Raw genomic sequence first — 21020 nt, forward strand, 5'->3', positions numbered from 1 at the left:
CATATAACTAGTGTTTTCAAAAATTTACTATGCAGAAAACTGCTAACATCCAGTTAACCCTGTCTCATTCATGTACCTTTCCAAGTCAGGCTTCCTCAAATTCTGTACTTACAGTGCAGTCTCCCAGCCTCTCCCTGTAACAGAGAGACACAAGCACTGGGAAGTCAATTATGTTAGTGACCAAATACCTGAGCTCAGCTGCCATACCTATGCTGACATTCCTCATCTCCTGTGTGACCTGGACTTCCATGTTCCGGCTGTTACGCTTTTCTCGTGCCCTCTTATTGCTCTTGGTGGTGCCATTGGTGTACTCGCTGATGGGCTGGATGCTCTCGTTCAGAGGGGTGACAGCAGCAGAGGGCACGGATGACGTGGGAGTGTTGGACTTGGTTCCCGTGGTGCTTGGCGTGGCAGCTGCTGAGGACTGCCCAGATTCAGACATTTCGTCTTGGGGGCACTGTGGCGATTCCAGGGCAGCAGAACAGAAAGGGAAAAACACAATTATACATTTCAGAAAGTCCCATTTGCTGGTGTATGGCTGCCTTAAAGCATTATGAGCATGGTTCTTGCTCACTGTACTAGTTACATGTCCCATTGTTTGCTGGTGACACCGGGCACTACCACCACAGTGAAGCAGAGAGTTCTCATGCTGAATTCAACATGCAAATCCCACCTGTAGAAAGGGCTGATAACCTACCCCTTCACTACTGAATAGCGGTCTTCACAAATCACATTGGTATGTGATCTCAAGAAAGGTGGCCTTATCACAGGTGAAAAGCACCTGTAGCTCACACTGACTACAGTGAAAGCTGAAGGGCTTTGGTACTTGCAGCAAACTAGGCCAGTGTTTCCCAAGCCTGTAAGGCAACATGGATATCGCTTGAGAAGGATCTGAAGTGGCCTCTTAGAAGTCTTGGCTGATGTCATTACTGTAAGCCACCAACACATCTGGATGAGAAAACAGCAGACTGGTTTTGCCACTGAATTGCAGAAGCAGAGTGGACACTGATCTGGGATGCTCTGGCTTGTCTGACACAAGAGATCTATGTGCCCAAACCACCTTATGCAGAGCTAGGCAGGCATGGGTCCAGCTTGGGAACACAGCATAAGCAGGTGTGGTCTCCCACTTCCAAATGGCAGGATGACAATACCCAAGAATTCAGAAAGGTGAGACATGAACACAGGAGATGGATTCTCAGTATGGAATGTGCAAAATGGCTCTTGGTTCTAATAGACATTACAGCCCCACTTCTTGTACCATCACCTCTTGAGGAAAAGGCAGCTTCAAGGTTTTGTCAGAGTTTTACACTGTGAGTTGTGTTTGTCAATAAAAGCAACACTGCTTCAGTAAGACAAGGAATGCCCTGACCAGTGCCATGGCCCCTCTCAGACTTAAATGAGATTTCCCCAGTCTTAAGGGCAGCCCGCTCTAATTACTGCCTGCAGGGAGGTGACGTAATTAATGCTGAGAGTTATATGTGACAGTAAGTTGCAACTGGGTACAGTGGCATTCATCTGCACATCCAGACCCAGCTTTCTTCTTCACCACTGGCCTCTCACCTCCTGTGCAAGTACTAGAGAGATCCTGGTTCTGGCTCAGAGGCTGCTCTGAGCCCGCAAACCTTGGAGCTGTGACAGGGTTTCACTTTGCTCATCTGGAAGTCTCGTTCTCTTGTTCTAATAACAGCTTCACAACTTGACAAAAAAATCCAATATGGGATGAGTGAGAAGACTGAAAAAAATGGTGACTTAACCCTTTGCAGCCTTATTTTTGTTAAATCTGGAATTTTATTAAGATCTTCCTTTAATTAGACTGGCCTCTGTATGCTTATCTTAGAATGCTTTGCTGCACACTAGGGAAGTCAAAGGGTTTACACTGCATCTGCGCACTTACATTGGAAACTCAGTTTTTTTACAATGGCACTACCATTAAATGCAAACCACATTTTGTGTATTTTCCGCATTGTCAGTCCAAACAGTACCCACATTCCCACATGAATATCCAACCCATCTCCCTTCAAATACACTGGGTTTTAGCACCAAGACTGAGATGAGAACTTTGCACTAAGGCTGCTACATGTGAAAACCACACTTCCCACCTCTACTTTATATTCCTGGTTTAGGAGCTACTTTCCCAGTATGTAAAGAAAAAAGAGTCAAATAGAATTTTTGATAATAAATAGCCTCCAGTAAGCTTTAGACTACCTCAACGGCAGTTTGTCTTCTGTGCTTTCAGATGTAAAAAGGGAAAAAGATTATCAAGTGCGAAGTGCCACCATAACACCTCTTTCCTCAAACAAAACTGCTGGTAGATGAAAGAATTCTGGGATGTTCTTGGACCCACTCTAAGTCTATGAGAATAAGCAAAGTTCAGGAACATCTTAGCTGTGTAGACACCCAGGTGGGTCCATTCCATTTGTCACTCCTTGTTCTTATGAGCCAGATGTCATTCAAAAGCCCTGGATCATCAGTGTCTATAGGGTAATATTTGTATCAGCAATATCCTGTATCTTCTTGTTTATTGACATAACCTGCCCCTTACCCTGAACACATGAATAAGTAATTACCCCAGTCTTTCACTACTCTTCGGTTACAGATGTGAGTTTTGTACTTTATCAACCTTCCAGCCTGCACTGGAGGAATTCCTCCCAAATGTATATACTACCAATGTGCTCCTCTTCACAGCCCAGCAGCTGGTATCTTCCTTCTATTGTCTGAGTCCTCTGTTATTGCTAAATATTGCACTAAGAGTACAGCTCTTCTCTCCAGCACAGGAGGCATTCTCCAAAACCCATAGCTCACCCAAAGAATAATCTCCACAGCCACCACTTACCTATGGCCATAGGTAAACCTCCTAAACATCAACTGTGTAGTAGTGACCTCCAAAATGAATTGTAAAGGCCCAACATTCATAGCAGTCATATGTCACCATGAGAAGCCACAATTGTATGGTTACAACACTGAAAGCATAGTACATAAAAACAAAAATGTTAAGGACTTTCATTTCCAAAACACTGTATAAAATAAATGTAAAACTGAATGCAAAAATAAAATAATGCAAAAATAAAATAAAAACAGCAACTGAAATAGAAAATAGTAATAAAAAGTAAACAAAGACACTTAAAATGTAAGTACAGCATGGCCCTATGAAGAAGGAAAACTAGTGAGAATAGTCAGGTACATACTGGGAAGGTGAGTCATGTGTGAGTTATGTCAGCAAAATATCAGAGCTTTGAAGAAGAGGCAAGGGAAGCATGAGCCATGCCCTCTGAAAAGTCAGTCATGCAGAGGATTTAAGAAATAGCATTTCAGTCACAGAGTGTGCAAGAAGCTTGTGGGAGGAAAATCTCCATTCCAAACTAGCAAGTCAGTCCATCACATCTTTTAATTATTCATTAATTTATTCCATACTCAGGAAATTCTCCATAACAGACTACTCATCCAAGTCTTCTTAGGTCCACTGTACCATCTAGCCTCCTTTATCCCAGCATTCCACTCTGAGTCACCCTAACAAGCACCAACATGAATCCCAGTATGATACATTTTGGCGCAGCACACTGCTAGTTCTGCACAAAGCTTTCTTGGAACCAGATTTTTCTGGCCTGATACCACCATCACCACCACATAACTAAGAGATCTAGTTAGTAATCACTGGATGGTTTGGGTTGGAAAGGGTCTTAAGCACCACCTAGTACCAACCCCTGTGTAGGGTGTCTTCCGTGCTCAAAGCAGAACAACCTCTATTACCTGAACTTGGACACCAAAGCTTCCCACTTATCTGGGTTGCTGCTGCATTCTCCTGCAATGTGGATGCTGGGTTACTTCTTTTTCAAGTTCTCAGTGGGACCACTGAAAGAATTAGACCATAGCAAGGCTGTGGAAGATGGATCTAACCACAGTGTCCACCCAAATCTTCTCTAAAAACTAACCCCCACTACCCAGCCTGGTCACTGGAAGGTCTGTTCACTCTAAGGTGTGCAGCACTGCCTGGAGAAGCCTGAGGAATAATTGATTCCAGAGGTGGGCTCCACGCATTTTGGTTGTGCTGGCACAGCACTAGTATGAAGAAACACATTTCCACCATCCATTATTATGTTATTAAACTGTGGTACTGCTATTCTCTAATTCCAGACAGAGCTTTCCAGAAATGACTGTAGGATCTGAATGGCATTCTGCAAGTTGCTACATTTCCCAAAATTCTGTGCCTTTAACATTACAATAAGGACTGGATTCCAACCCTCCATCCTAGGCAAAGATACTTTGGATTTCCAAATTCCACAGTGGCAGAGAGCTGACAAAGTGCTGACATTTCTGCTGTGCTAGGCCTGGCTGCTTTACAGACATAGTGTTAAAAAAATTAACTTGCTACTTTGTTTTTCGAGTAAATTGATAATTTGTCTATGCATCAAGAAGGCCACTGCTGTAGAGTCCCTCATATGAAAGCCTGTTCATGGAATCTGGAGACATGTAGAATGGGTACAACAAGCTGGTGATTTCTTTTCTATCTGTCCTAGGTTGACTGTATGATGCTTTTATGCCCAATCGTCTGTTCTGTTTATGCTGAATAATAAGTTTTACACCTTTAAGACTTGTTCCAGGAGTGAAGGGGGAAGAAGAAGCGCAAAGTTTGTTTTCAGAAACTGCACTCACATTCCTTCTCCTGGACTGTGTTGTCTGCAGACGGACAGACAGTGAGACAGAGCTCTCCTTTGCTTTTTAGTTTTAGCTAGCTGAGGCAAAGAAGTTCTCCTGGACTGTGGTTTTTCCTTTTCTTTGGACCTGCTCAAACCTGCTCTGGACTGAACACCAAGAAGAGCACCGGCAGCTCGCACCTGTGGCCCAGCAGGCCGGGCCTGGGCCACAGCATTTCCAGCGGTGGAGGGACTGATAAGAGACTGAGTGAGCCGAGCTGCAGCCCAGGCAGGGGGGGATTTTTCTGAGTTTGTCTCTCTTTTAAAGCGGCAAGAAGTTTCATTGTTTAATATTGTTTAGGTTTTCTTGTTTAATAAACAGTTTTTTCCACTTTTCTCCAAGTAAGTATTTTTCCCCGAACCGGTTGCGGGGAGGGACCAATTGAATCTGCCTTCTAGAGGAACCCCTTTGGGGATTCTCTCCCAAATTTGCCCTGAACCAGGATGTATCTCCTCTTTGCCTTTACCGGATCAATGTAGTTTACAGGATCAGTGATTCAAAACTTCTCAAAAGGAGGCCAGTCCTTACTTGTGACACATAAAACAGCTGATGTTCTACGAATTCCAAGCAAAGTGAAGGTAAATTCAATCAGACACTTTTGAAGTAGAGCAGAGGCTCTGTGAGATACCGGTGGGCACACTGAGTTGAGCTCAGCAGAGAAACCAGTGGCTCTCAGACCTGTCACCAGGCATTTGTGAAAAATCATTTAAAGAGAAGGATTTGGTGGGATCCTGAGCGCAAAGACTTTGCAAAGTTCACATGTACAGCTCACGGGAAATGCAGGTCACCATGCATAGCCTAATCTGTCAGACCAATCTCTGAATAGCAGAGAGGAGACCCCTGAATGGCAGAGCAGAGCACAAGATGCATCGGGCAGCCCCATGAGCTGCTCCAGTGCAGCTGCAATGCTGTGAGGAAGACTTCATGCAGAAGGCAGAGCAGTAACTGTGACACATGTACTGAAGGTAGACAGTGCAAGTCTAGAGAAGTGACTAGGCATAGGAGGAATGTAAGACCTTTAAGCTCAGTGCAAGACATGGGCATTCAGACAGGATAAGAAGGAGGCCTTTTTAGTGAATATAAGAAGGCCAGGAGATCAGTCAAAAATGACAAACGCTTAAGGGCAAGTGCAACCCAATGCCTGGCCCCACCTGAGCTGCAGAACCATTGTTCTTATCAAAGCGGAGAGAAGGGACAGGTTCTACCATGTCCTCCCCCAAATAAGCTATTAAGAAATGAAGGATTTCCCTTCACTCAATTCCTAACTGCTTCCACACACATCCCTCTCAACTTGGGGCCAGCCAAGTAAAGGAGATTATTTCTGAGACAAAGCAGCACGAGGAGCTATGTCAAATCCTTTCTGCACCATATGCCAGATCTGCAGAAGAATATCCTCCACCTCCAGCACAGCTACTATGGGAGCAAACACACAGGGTGAGGCTGCAAAGGGTTACGGACACAGATTGTCTCTAGCTTAATGAAAATGTGAGATGTTACCAACAGTGAAAGAGTGGGAAACCCTTGCTCTGTGATGGTCTAGAAAACCTTGTAGCTGGAGTTGGACTGCAGCTGGCCGAGGTCACTCAGGTGCCAGTGGTCCAGTGTTGGGACGATCTTGGGCCCTATCTGCCCACGTACCATGCCATCAGCGAGAGGGAAGACATTCAGGGAGTTGGGTCGTTCCTTCCTGCTAAAGAGACAAACAGGGAGAGAGAGGAAAGCGTGTTAGCTGTGTACAAGGTTCTGATAGAAAACAAACAGCACACTAGTGTATATGAAATACTAGTTACTAGAAATTGGACTGCAACTGTTACCCTCATATGGTAGCTGTCTGAACTCTGAACTCCCACACTTTCTTGGTGTTGGCTGCTCAGTCCCATGGTGTCACTGCTAGAGTAATACCTTCTCCTGAGGAAACTCTAAGATAGAGGGGGTCAGTGGCCATAACAGGTACAACGGACTGCTCAATCAGTATGAGAAATTTGGAGGAACATGAAAGTGCAGGGAACCACCAGCCAATTTAAGTCAGTGCTTCTGAGAAACAAAGGTACTGGAGGAAAATAAGCCACAGCAAACAACCCTCACAGCAAAAAAATAAAAGCTCTGTAGCTACTAGAGATGTCACCACAGGGTGAGGAGTAAGGCTTTTAAGTGTCATCTACATGAAATTTATGACATTCTACCCCAAATCTGGTGAGCTTCAACAACAGGAACCAGAGGGGTTGGATTACTTCCAATTTTAAGCAAGGAATTTGTATTTGTATTCCTTGATCTCCCTTGATACCCATATCACAATGCACTCACAATTCAGAAACTAAACAAAGACATAAATGAATACATCATGCATATTGCTAGGTGTCTCTAAGTGTGTTCTGTTCATCCTCTCTAGCAACTGCAGGTGACTCGCTAGCTGCAGGTTTGATTCTGAACATAAAAGCTGGCACAGATTTTGAGACCAAGCTTCAGTGGGAGAAAATCTAGAGCAAGCAGTGGAGGTGGAAAGGCTGTGGCAGCAGCTTGCTAAACCCAGCAAATGGTTCAGAGTATCTCTAATTTATTCCAGTTCCTGCAGAGCTGAACTAAATTGATTCTCTGTGTCATGTGCAGCCATACTTGGACTCAATCCTACTTCACCTACTCCTGCACAAAGTTTCTGCTTAATCTTGGGATCTGATGAAACCTGCCTTCTGTAGCACACTGTTAGTAACAGCAGACCTCCATGTTCCTTTCTGTAATAATCAGCAGCATTGGATGTCATGCCCAGGCTGGGAAACAAGCGCAGCCACTTCACCTGTGACCACGGCAGACAACTGCTACAGGGCCCCTGGAACAGAGCAAACACACTAACACAGGGGGTGGTACACCAAGCCAGATCTTTTAGGAAGGACACACATGGAGTGTCCAGCAGAGGAGACAATGTTTGCTGAGAAAAACCACAATGCCCAACCTTCTCACTCCAAGCACTGCCCAGCCACCACAGCAGGCTGCATTGCTGTATCAGTGCCTACCTCAAATAGGCAAAAAGGCCTCCTGTGGCCTGTCCTGGATAGGCAAGATGGAACAGAAAGGTATTTCCAGCATGGCCTGCTTGGGACACACTTTTCCTAGGAATCTGCATTAAAAATCCTCTCCTGAAGATACTAGACTCGTACATGGGAGTTTCATACACAAACCCTCTTAGAAAAGGGGCATGTAACTGGATTTTAGAGGAACACAGATCACTGATAAAACATCATTAACCTTCTCACAGGTAACAAGCAATAGGACAAGAGGAAATGTCCTCAAGTTGCACCAGGGTAGGTTCAGGTTGGATATTGCAGAAAATTTCTTCACTCAGAGTGGTTATGCATGGAAACATGATGCCCAGAGCAGTAGTGGAGTCACAATCCATGGAAGCATTCAAAAGGTGTGTGGATGTGGCACTTTGTGATATAATTTAGTGGGCATGAGGGTATCCAGTTGAAGGTCAGACTTGATGACCTTGTAGGTCTTTTCCAACTGTAATGATTCTATCATTCTCCACAGATTCAAACCCAGACTTCTGTGTGACAGGAATTGTCAGTTTCCTTGTAGCTTTTCCTTTCCACTACCAAAGGCATCTTGCTGTTTTGTGACTTAAATAATCACTGAAGGTTTAGTGAAAACTTTCTACTGCTGTTTGTCTAAATCCCAGTTTATGACTGTAATCTGCCACTTACACCTGCTCCTACTAGGTCATGATGCCAAAGGACAATTACCTCTGCCTGTCTGCTGTAGGCACCTCTGTTAAAAAAAAATCTCTCTTTTTATGGAGAAAATAAAATTGGGCCATTTTTTGAGATGGTTTAACCATTAGTTTTGTATCTTTCCTTTACGTCAGGACCAAATTATAGTTTTAAGAGAGTCTTGCTTTCACAGGTGTATGGAGCAGGAGAAAGTTTCCTATAACTGCAGAACAGTCCTTGTCAAACCAGTGGTGCAGCCAGAATATCCTAGTGACTATGCTGGAATGACTTGACATAACTCACTGACAGCACTGAGACATAAAAGCTGCCCCCAAAGTATGCTGAGAGACATTAAATTATACTTTTTCTTTTTGTTGATATGCAAACACATACATACTTAACACACAAGGAAATACAGAAGCCACCAAATGGAGAGGAAATGTGTGAATTTCACAGTCCCTGTTAAAGAGGTATGAGGTCTCTGTAGCATCAGAAGCTGTCGAATCTTCAGGAAAGAATTTTAGCACAGACTGTTAGGAAATTTCCTTGCTGAATTTCTTTGGAAACACCTTCAAGCCTTCAAAACCTCCCAGGAAAGGGGAAGGTAGAGCTAACTCTACTTTTGCAGTCCTGGAGTTGGCTACCAAATTTAAATGCAAATAAATTTGAAGTATCCTCATTTAGACTCATCCTGGTCTAAATTTTGAGTGCTGCAGTTGCTCTCATATACCCAAATCTTTCCAGGATCAGCCAGCGTGAGTCTTAACACTTGATAGTTCCACCTTGAGTTACAAGGTGAACAGCACACTTCTCTCTGTTCTAAAAGCAACATCCTAAAGTTCACAAAACCAACAAAACTACAGTTTGTTTACCAGCATTTAAAGAGGAGAACTAGTCTCTTTGAAGGCTCTGGGCACAGCACTCCCTGCCCAACCATCAGCCAAAAGTGCCTTTGGAAACCCACTGACACTTGTTCTGCTTCCACTCAGAAATCAGACATGGCTTGCTCTCTAGAGTAAAGTAAGAGAGAAGAAATTTCTTAGAACCTGAGGGAATTGCATGAAGCTGTGTCAGGGGAGTTTCAGGCTGAATTTCAAGAAAAGGTTCTTCCTCCAGATGGTGGTGGGCACTGAACAGGCTCCCCAGGGAACTGTCATGGCCTCAAGGCTGCGAGAGCTCCAAGAGCTCTGAGGCACAGAATGGGATTGTTGGGTGTCTGTGGAGGGACAGGAGCTGGATTTGATAATCCTTATGGGCCCCTTCCAGTTCAGGATATTCTATGATTCTACGGGTCTATGATTCTATGACTTTTTAAAACATTAGGGGATGTGACGTGTAAACATCCCATCCCAGACATCTGATCCTGTTTTGGGACCAAACTTGTGTGTCTTCTGCATTTGCATGCACAAGCTTCTCCTTGCTGTGTTATCCCAGCTCCATGGCTCCCTCTGCACCCCTGAATCAGCAAGTCCAGCACAGGTGCCAGTAGACACAGAGAGTAAATGTGCCAGCACAATACAGTCCCAGCATCACACTGTCACCACTCCACAGCAACTTCCAGCACTTGGATTAATGAAGTTCAGATGCAGCAATAGGATTTACCTTTTCCTCCAGGACTGGCGATGACTGCAGTGACAAACATAACAGCCAAACAGCAGCAATCCCACAAAAAGCGAGACAAGAAGAACAACCATTAGAGAGCAAATGTCATGCAAACATGCAACCTACCACAGACACAAGGTACACATGCAACTGCAAACCCCATGCCATGTGGAAGTGTAGATGTGACAGCCTGATCAGAGAGCAAGAAAACTAGGTAAGTTTTCCCAGAATCAGTCTGAGAGACTTTAGGGAGTTGAAGATAAACAATGACAGCTTATTATCATAAACAACCTGCAGGTGCTATTTTCCTACTCTGTTTTCTTGTTTTTCTCGAAGATTGTTTATAAGAAAGACATCTTGTTAATTAGCCAATCAGGTGATATGTATTGATTAATTGACCTAACCAGGTCTATCTCTATTGGAACAACGTATAAAAAGAGGATCCAAAGTAAAGGCACATGCTTTATGCAAACCAGCTTTCTGGATAGTCTGTGCTACACACACGCACACACAAAGCTGGAAATTAAGGAAAAACTCCCATTTCCCACTGGTAGCTCCCACAGACTTGGATCACAGTCCCATCATGGGCTTTTCACAGACATACAGTGTTTCTCTCCAAGGACACTAGTAATATGCCAAACTTAAAGGGTAAAAGACTAACTTCTCTGACATGAAAAGGTAATTCTTGATGGAAATTTTGCCCTTCACCAACCGAGACTGGCAGTCTTGTAGATACAACCAGCAACACTTTTCACTGGGCAACTCTTTCATGGAATGTTAACATAAAGCCATAATTAATATCAGCTTATTTAAGAGTCAGGGAAGGAAAAGCTTTTAAGCTTTTAAGAAAGGAAGAAATTAAAAATTATTAAAAATTACACACTCCAGCTCAGGAGTTGGACTTCAATGAGCCTGTGGCTCCCTTTCAACTCAGGATAGTCTATGATTCTATGACTCAAAGTTGGCAGGTGCACACAGGACTCACCCTTTAAAAGAGAGACGTTCTAAGTTTGCTTTTGCCTACAGTACTTTTAGATTTTACTGTTTAAGCACTTCCACACATATATTCTTAGGTCCAGAAGTGTAAGTTGGGAAAGAAACAAGCCTAACGCACTTATCCCACTCCATCTCTAACATTAGGATCAGATCATGTTCTGGGAGCTCACTCTGGATTTCCAGACTGTGAGGGATAGAAAAGAAGGAAGAAAAATAGTCTGATAAGGGAGATTTTATGAACAGATGAGCACTTACTAACTACTGGTTCTTTTTAGACCATGTCCTCTCAAGCTTTCTACATCTCATCTGCATAGGAAAGATGACATTTAGCCTTTTTTTGTTTTTCTCAATTGATTCCTGTATTTTAGACAATTTATTTCTAGTCAGAACCCACACACTGCAGGAAGGGAGGAAAATCCCTTTCTTGGACATAAGTAGGATTTTTGGTGACTGACAGAAAGCTTCCTCTGAAAGAACAACAGGGGAAAAAATCCTGCAATGGCTAATGGATTTAACTGCTACGGTTTTGCTGCCTATCCCACATACAAAGACATGTAAACACACAAACACTTTATTTGACATCTTCATCTATTCTATAGATAAACTTTTACACACTACCTAAGAATATGAATGTTTTTTCCAGAGGCCCCATCAATAGCAGCATGATAAAGCCTCCCCTCTCTAAAACAACATATAAAGCTCCTCACCATCAAGTACCCACAACTCACCCAGAACCCATTAAAACAGAGCTTCAGCTACAATCCTTGTCCCCAGGGAAAGGTCCTGGGGACACACACATTCAGTGTTTAAGTTCCCAGGTGACATCTGTTATACTGAAAGGTCATAGCCCTACCTTCTCCCAGGTACACTGCCCTCAGTTTGGTTATTTCCCCCAACTTGCTGCATCTTAGATCGCTCAATGTGCTCCACGTAGGTCTGGATCATCTGTGAGGATAGAAAAATCCATGAGGCAAACAGATGAGAAGGAAAGGCCCATTTTCTGCTTTTATTTAATTTTCTATGGCATCCATTTCCAATACCCTGGGTTTTTTTGCAGACTTCCTTATCTTTACTGTTGCCTTCTAAGCTGATGATCTAAGTGAATGGTCTAATCTGATAGAAAATTTGTTAGCAAATAGTGTCAGAAATTACTTCAGCTGAATCTCATAACCAAAGAGCCTTGAAGAAAACAACATAAGCCTGGAGGCTCATTGGCAATGGGAGATGAGAGAGGACTGTGCACAGCATCACAGAACAGCTGAGATTGGAAGGATTAATGGTCCTACGGTCTATTAGTCCACCCCCTGCTGAAATAGGGCCACACAGAGCAGGCTGCCACAGGACCGTGTCCAGGTAGCTTATGAATATCTCCAAGGAAGGAGACTACAAAATGCCTCTGAACAACCTGTGTCAGGGCTAATTGCCTTTGCAGTAAAGTAGTTTTTACTACTTTGTTCAGAGTGAGCTTTCTGTGTCCTCGTTTGTGCCAGCTGTCTCCACTGGGTAACAGTGAACACAGCCTATCTCCATCCTCTTTACACCCTCCAGTCAGGTATTTCTGATGTTCCCAAAGTTCAGAAGCTCTAGTCATCACTCGGATTGTAAAGCTGAGTTCTTTGACATGATATAGTCATGTAGATATAGACAAAGAGTTTATTTATTTAGAAAGACGATATCCTACCTCTGTGTGACGCTGATGCAGAGCGTTATACTCCTTCTTCATTTCCGATTCACGTTCTTCCAGTCGAGAAACTGCCAAGAGAAGATCCCAACTATCACTAACATACAACTGGTTCTCAAAATAAACTATTTGAGAAACAAAGCCTATTTTTTTGAGAAATTAATTTACACCTACTGAATAAAACAAACAGAATTGTGGGATTTGGTTTTTGTTACACTCTTAGTTCATGGGTACCTACATGCTCCCAATATCAGCGATTTTGCACCACAAATACAATAAAACCACAGAAGTTTTTCAGCGGTAGCCTGGTGCCCTGTAAGCATCTTCGTTTGGCAACAATTTATTGTCCTCTGGGACTGGCTCTTCTGGCTACTTGAGGAGCAGGAGTACTGGATGAAACACCAAAAAATTCTGAGGGGAACTTCAATGACTGCACATATTAAGGAAGTATTTGTAAAAACAAATACACAAACTAAGTAACTAAGTAGCTAATTAATGTGATGATTTTTAAAAGAATGGAAGATTCTACAAGGAGAAACTGGAAACCAGGTTCCAAAGGCCCAAATCTTACACCTTGCATCTGGAGAGACTGACCACGGAAGAGAAGAAATGTAGCCTCTACTGAATTAGTGTGGGTACATCCCACCCTTTGGAAAGCTCAGAATTTTACATCAAAGTAAGGGACAACCAGATATTTTGGGCTTTACACAAATTACATTAAAACAAAAGAAAGTATGAAGATTATTTTTAAAGTAGCACTGTATGTGTGTAGAAGGCATGTGTATAATTGTGTCTGGTGCACAGCTTTGCTTACTCTGGTCTGCATAGTTTTTGGTCTTCAGCTCCAGCTGTCGAGTCTGAAATTCAAGGTGCTCCACTTGGATTTGTAGTTCTTTCTTCTCCTGTTCCAGTGCATCTTCAAACTCTATGAACTTCTGCTTAGGGAAGAAGTAGAGAAGGAGGCACAGATGAGGATTACATGCAAAGTGGGTTTGCCCTACCATGACCCTTCCTCTCCTCACAAAAATAGAAATTTGAGAGAATATAAACTGAGAGAATATAAATTACAAAATCAGAAATAAGAATTTTTAAGTAGCACAACAGTATTTTATCAAGCTGAAGAATCTTATTTTATATTAGAAACATATTGTTATCTTTAATGCATAATAAATATATAAACTATGGTCCAACATGAATTCTGAAAACCAGTACAACTTTATCATCTTCAGCAATGCTGGTCTTCTTTATACCAGGCTGAATTTTGATTCCTGTTAATTTGATGTCACAGAAGAAAAATTTTATTTACAATCATGTATTTAAAAATACTTATGTCAGAAACCTTCAGACTAACTCTTCTAATGATGCAGATATAGAGAGCTCCACCCAAAATTCCTGGGGCGGGGGGGGGACACAAGTCTTGCAGAAATGTCAAGTCTTTTGGAAAACTAAGCTCCAACTCTGCTGCTGCTCATTTCCATTATAACCAACACAGAGGCAGCTGCACAAAGCAGTGTGATTCCTGCACAGGACACTGGACCAAAAGAAAGGTTTTAGAGATACACTCATTTCATGATGAAAACACAACAGGAAAATACCTGATTTCAGGGTGTTCTTTCTGTAAACTGTCACTTCTCGCCTGTGAGCTTTAGTCACTCCCTGATGTGGACACCAGCACACAAAAGCAGAGTAAAACATGTGGAACATTCTGTTCAGCTCCACTGTGGGATATCACAAAACTCATGGTAGGAACTGGAGCCACAGGGACTCCATATAATGAAATATCATATAGTGTCACATAATACCATTAAATGATATGATATATCATATAATAAAGCATCATATCATATAATAAAGTATAATATATCATATCATATCATCATATCATATCATAAAGTATCATAAAGTATCATGAAATATTTAAGCAGGATCCCTGGGAAGTGAATGCAGCTCCACATCTCTGCAGGATCAGCCTGGTTCTTGTGTGATACATGGTTATCAGAGGTTTTCTGCAGAATACACTAATGCAATAATGACCCATAGCCCACACATCTAGATTTAGAAACAGCTGCTTCTAGAACCATCCCAGACACAAACTGGTGGCAAAGTCTCTAAGACTCAGAGAATACGTGCTTCTCTCCAGCAAACCAAGCCTGAACGTTACCACTAGGCTCACAAAGACACAGTACTGCAAAGCTATGCCACCAGCTGCAGTACACATCCTGGCCTGGCTTATAAACCCAAAAATTAAAATCTCATTACATTACTCCTGAATAGTTCCACCCAATGAAGCCAAATGTACAGCATTATTTGCACCAACCAGTCCAGTAACTAGAACACTAACCCAACAGCTGAGCTGTTTGAGCACAGCTAGAGTTGGCAGCAGCCCTGGATCTGGAGCTGCTGAGGATGACAGTGAGAAGGAAATTAAGCTAAGCAGGCTTTAATCCACCCTTTAAAAAGTTTATGGGTCAAGAGGAGCCCACAGGAAGTAACAGGGATATGTGAAGAGCTCACAAGGTTCTGCTCCTGACCCTGCCTCTCTCTCCATCTGTTTGCCAAATCCTCCTTAGGTCCGGGCCCATTAGATTCACCAGCACATGCACACTGGCTGGAGAAACCTCCTCTGTCTAAAATCATGGATAATGGGGAGGAAAATCCGTCCCTTTCTGCCCTCTTCATGAGGGAAGTGTTCTCTCCACAAACGTCACTGCTCAGGGGCATGAGAATGTAAATTTAACAAATTAAAGCTTTGTTTTACTCCAAAAGAGACAGACACTGGTAAGAATCTTTTTTTTGGCAAAGATTCTCAGGGAAAGTAACACATTTAAATGCTCAGTAAGATTATTTTGTTAAATTCTGCATATGAACCAATCTACACTCCTGTACTCTCAGGGTAAACCCCATGCAAATTACCTCCTGCTTTTACTGGAATTATTAGCAGGGACACTGGAACCATCATTGTAAATTAGATTCTCTCTGCAGATGACTGAAAGTCACATTATTTATGATTCTTGCAAACTTTTAAAACTGCTCAGTAAATTCCTGGGAGCAGTGACTCAGTTTGCATTCCTACATATCTGTATTTACAGAAACAATCAAACACACTTTAGCCACTTCTTGCTTCCCTGCACACAGTGTTCTGCAGTGCCTTTAACCTCTAACTGGGCTTTTAACTTTATTCCTCTTCCTGTCCAAATTTACCATAATAAGGGTTTGGGGTTTTTTTCCACTTAATGGCTGTTTTGCACAGAATCTTCTAGAAACAGCTGCAATGCCAACAGCTTTCTTCGGTTATAAAGAAGTCATCTCAGAGGCTAAACATTTACTTATTAATTATATTTTAAGATTGTTCAAGGGTTTCGATTTTTAAGTATGTGTTTCTTCCTGAGACGTCAATTAAACATTGAAATCCCTTAGTCATTCACCCAGCAGCCTGTTTTATAGATTCTGAGAACTTTATAAAACAATGTGCTTTGTAAATTTCTGGATTAATTTTTGAATGCTTTTTCAGAACAACAATCTAATTTCACAATGAGTAAAAAAAGAAAAGAAGTCCTAACAGACACTGACAATGAGCAACAGAGCTGAGAAGCAGCAGTTTCACTTGCTCCATCTGGAGGCAGATGGAAATTATTCCAAGAGAGTATTTTCCTGGTATAATCTCTATCTCATAGGATTTTACTGGAAGCACTCTGTGCTAAAGCTTTTCTGATGAACCCTTTTCATTACAGCCAAGAGCTAAATCCCCATCACATTGCAGTGGCTCAGCTTTCACCACTTTCCTGCTCCGATTTCTCCACCCAGGAACATGAAACACCCCCTCCTCCCTGCTCTTAACTTTGAAACACCCCCTCCTCCCCCCCTCTTAACTTTAATTCTTCTACAAATATGGCTAAGTCTTTTTCCTCATACCTGTCTATTTTGCAACCGAAAAGTAATCAAATAACATAAAACTAGAATCAATTAAGCACCTGGAAAAGAGACATGGAGACAACAATATTAAAAATTAATATTGCTCTAAGTTTTTGTAGGGCAGAACAGCATTTTGGATAAAAGCACTGTAGGATGGCCCATCCTGGTGCTGAGGAGATCAAACAATGGCATTTGTATGCAGGGGCCCAATGGCTTGACCCAGTTCCTGTATGTGCAGCACCTTATACCTGCTCGGACATCAGAATTCATTTCACCTAAGCTTCTCCATGCTCATCACAAGCTCTGACAGCAGGAAAAGTCCCAAATCCAGAGTGAAGTGAGCAGCCAACACAGCAGAACAAGGAGAGGATTCAATTCCTTGCAGCAATGTATCTGAACAACTTAGGCCTCAGTGTGCACCAGCCCTACTGTCTGCAACTGTTCTTATCAGAATTTTCTCAGGGCACTGTGGAATTCATCAAGGTTGCTAAGACATAAACTGTGCTAAAATAAGAACGAAGAAGTTGAGAAACGGCATACCAGGATGGCAAGAACTAGGTAACAGAGGACTGTAGAACACCTGCACAGTAACCAATCACAGACACTGAGAAATCAAGGCAGAGAATGAGGGAACAAGACAAAGGCACCAATCAAGACATGCGACCTTAGTAGTTTGTAGAATCTATAAGTGTGTGTAATGTAAACAATAAACGGCTTCTGCTTGATCACATTGGTCAGTTGTTCAGGAGTCCTGGTTTATCCGCAATAATTCCTGCCAGGCTTTGCCCAAGGAAGATGCTCCTAATGTCCAGATGTCACTACTGCTCATCCTTCATGGCACCAGTGAGTTCTTACCAGGGTATCCAGGCAGGCTTTATTTTTTCCCAGTAAGCCACAACAGACATTCCATACAGCATCCAGGGAAACACCTCACTAGCCACTAGAAACAGCAGAGATTTAACTAACTTTAGTCAGAGATGTGAGCACACCCACAAGTACAACTAAGCTGCACCAGAAGTTTGGAGAAAACAGGTACTTGATGTTCACATGAGTTATTCTTGTGAACGAGAGTCTCCAGAGACAGACAGCAGAGGCAGTACTTCATCTCCAGCACAATGCCAGACCACAGGCCTCAAGTTGTGGCTCACTGCCCAAGGCATGTGGCTGCAGGTGGCCCAGATGAGCAGCTAGACTGGCTCCAGGATCTCTCCTGCCCAAACTCAATCTACCAAGTATATCCCCAGCACACAAGAAATCCCCAGTCACAAAGTGCTCTCTACACCAAACTCTGCCTTCCCATGGTGCTGGAAATTTGCAACAGGGCAGGAGAAACAGAGAACACAAACTGCATAAAGGGTTTTATTTTTTTTTAAACTTTTTTTGATTAACCAGGCTCCCAGAGGCAGTCATACTGCAAGTACCTGTTACTGAGTAAACAAATATCCACTGGCATTTTGCTTTTTCCATTTCTTTCAGAGGGACTATACAATCCTGGCCCTGTTGAAGGTGTGGAAATTTCTCAGTAACTTGAAGAGGATCCAGTATATCACCCTAACTCTTTAAACCTTCTAAAAATAACCAGGCAGAGGAAACACTAACTTGTAAGTCTCCTTCCCATCAGAACATTTTCTGTCTATAATATTTACAAAAAGCATCAAATCCAGTTATAACAGAAAAAGAATCATTATTTACTCTCCTGCTTTTCGTGTTTTTTATCTCAGTCTATGCCCAGCCAATCCTCCCTAAATGCTGCAGAGATGTTTTGATGCCCAAAGATGAAATTCCAAAGTTCTGTGGATGCTAACAGCAAACCTTCCTAAGGGCAGGGAATATTCAGAGGAATCAACTCTGCAATTCTGACCTCGAACAGTACAATCCCAATGACTTCTGAAAGCAGACACTACAAATACTTCTCTTTCATTATAAATGTTTAATAGGAGCATAGAATCACACAGCTGGTTTGGGTTGGAAGGGACCTTAAAGACCATTTTGTCCCAGCACCCTGCCATGGGCAGGGACACCTTCCACTAGACCAGGTTGCTTCAAGCCCCATCCAAACCTATCCTTAAACACTTTCACGGATGAGGCAGCCACAGCTTCTCTGGGCAACCTGTGCCAGCGCATCTCCACCCTCACAGGGAACAATTTCTTCCCAATAGCCAATCTAACCCTGCTCTCTGTCAGTTTGAATCCAAGTAGGGGACCAAAAAACTCCAAAGAAACAACCAAACAGCATAGTTCCATAGACTAATTTTTAAACACATCTTAAAATAACCCAATCCACTCTTTACAAAGCACTCTGGCACAATCCCAATGCCCAAGCTACTGAGTTTTAACACTGCATTGCTAATTTGTTGACTGTATTCTTCCACTTTAGTGCTGCCAAGAGGCAAGAGAAAAATCTGGTGGTGGTGAAGCATACCAGGTTGAGCCTGCTACTGCAGCTGCCCTTGATTTCAAAGGTTTCTCATTCCCAGGGCCAAGTGCTATCACTGGTTTTCCCTGATGGCTTCACTGCACAGAGCTCAGCTCACACCCTCACCTCAAGAATTCACAGCTTCCAACTCCAGCTTTATGGAGATACAATAAAGACCTTCAGAAAAGAGAAATAAAAAGGACATGAGAATTCCACTGATGGTAAAGAAAAATTACTTTTTTTTTGGTCTCCCATCATGACAAAGAAGTGGGTGCACTGGAAGCAGAAACAGCCCCCAGCCCCAGGAGCTCTCAAGATCAAGGCTAACCAAAGCATTAATATTTTATTACTTTTTCTCTTTTTTTCCCAGAGTTTCTATGCCTAATTTCAAAGAATATCAACAATTCTGAATATCAACAATTAAACAGTTAATCACCTCAGTCATCTAAGAGAACTGGAATATGAAACTGATATATAGATAGATATATAGATATAAATGTTACATGGATTTTTTTTCTGCTAGGCTCTATCCCCAGATTTCAAGTAGAAGCACTGATCTGTAATAATCCAGGATTATGGCAAACAACAATGGCTCACACACTACTCTTTAGAGGGAAAATAACTAGCAAAAAATCATCCCAAGGCCAAAGAATGACAATGCCTCTGAAGAGCAGTGGTATATTGTGGATTGCTTGGCTTCCTGCTTTCCTGTCTCTTGCAAAGGAGGAAAATTACTAAAAATAGTAACATATTGTCAGAAATGATCACATCACATCAGTGAGAAACCAAACAGAGACAGAGACACACAGAGATGCAGGAATCTCATTATGTGGCCTTAATTTGTGGTGGCTGGCAGTGTGTGTAGTGGGGGCCCAGCAAAGGGAGTGCTGTGGTTCAGTCCAGACCCGAGTCAGGGAGCAGGGCTGTGGGTGAAAGCTGTGTTGGGAGAAAACCCCTCACTCAAGGCAGCTGTGGTTTCCTTTTAGCGTGGGAAGCAGGGTGTGGGAGGGTATTCTTCCTCTGACTTCACTCAGGTGAGACCCCACCAGTAGTGCTGCCTCCAGTTCAGGGGTCCACACCACAAGGATGTAGAGCTGCTGGAGTTGAGTCTAGAGGAGGCCACAGACATGCTCAGATGGTTTCCCACTGCCAGAGGGCAGGGTTAAATGGGATATTAAGAAGAAATTCTTCCCTGTGAGGAGGGTGGGGAGGCCCTGGCACAGGTTGCCCAGAGAAGCTGCGGTTGACCCATCCCTGGAAGTGTCCAAGGCCAGGATGGGTGGGACTCAAAGCAACCTGGGACAGCAGAACGTGTCCTTGCACTTGGCAGGGAGTAGGACAAGATGCACTTTAAGGTCTCTTCCAATCCAAACCATTCTGTGATTCTATGTTCAGTTTTTTTATCCCTATAGGCATTTATTTAGCAAAGATGAAGTAGAAGATTAAGAAATTGAGTTGTCTACTTTACACCAACATTACCTTCACTTTATTGCATGAAAACATTCCCAGAAGAAAGGCAGTACACACATATTTAGTGTTTCTCTTGGGAAAACAAAGAGTTTAAAAATATTTAAAGCGGCTCTCCCTTGCTGGTCTCAAGAGCTGAAATGGACCCTCAGAAAACAGAAAAATTGTCATTAGTCGTCCCCCCTGTGATAAAAACATACCTGCATCTCCATCATGCTGTACCTAACATGAATTTTAGAAACATTTTGGCTCCTTGAGAGCAGTGTCATTTACAGGTAAAAAAGAGGTCCCTGCATTTCACCTGATTATCTTGCTCCTCAGTGTCTCGACGTGACAGACCCATTGGTCTGGGGGTACTCCAAGCAATGCCACCCTTTCTCCTGGAAAGCATTTGCCTTCAGCAGACCCTGTTCCAAGTGATCGCAGTCATGGTACCTGTAGAGTGAACACCTGATGCCAATGCCATGAGCAAACACACCATTGGTAAACAGACTGTATTTTCTCCATCTCCGAAGGATCTCAGTTACAGCAAACAGAAGACACCTTCTCC

The 21020-nt window shown here is 42.8% G+C and overlaps 1 protein-coding gene across 30 annotated transcripts in view; it reads right to left on the bottom strand.

The window, feature by feature from the left end:
• MAPK8IP3 (mitogen-activated protein kinase 8 interacting protein 3) overlaps positions 1–21020 on the bottom strand; it is a 73121-nt gene that overhangs the window by 37797 nt on the left and 14304 nt on the right. For 11 of the 30 annotated variants that reach the window (XM_053991951.1, XM_053991944.1, XM_053991950.1 and 8 more), the window contains exons 2-7: positions 13490–13610; positions 12676–12746; positions 11848–11939; positions 9999–10022; positions 6238–6382; positions 208–457 (exon numbers count right to left, since the gene is read on the bottom strand). In XM_053991951.1, the coding sequence (XP_053847926.1) occupies positions 208–457; positions 6238–6382; positions 9999–10022; positions 11848–11939; positions 12676–12746; positions 13490–13610 (703 nt within the window). The remainder of the gene's footprint in view (positions 1–207; positions 458–6237; positions 6383–9998; positions 10023–11847; positions 11940–12675; positions 12747–13489; positions 13611–21020) is intronic. The other 19 variants (XM_053991965.1, XM_053991962.1, XM_053991960.1 and 16 more) reach the window with 8 other exon arrangements.

This window comes from Vidua macroura, chromosome 16 (assembly GCF_024509145.1).
Source record: "Vidua macroura isolate BioBank_ID:100142 chromosome 16, ASM2450914v1, whole genome shotgun sequence".
NCBI classification, from domain to species: Eukaryota; Metazoa; Chordata; class Aves; order Passeriformes; family Viduidae; genus Vidua; species Vidua macroura.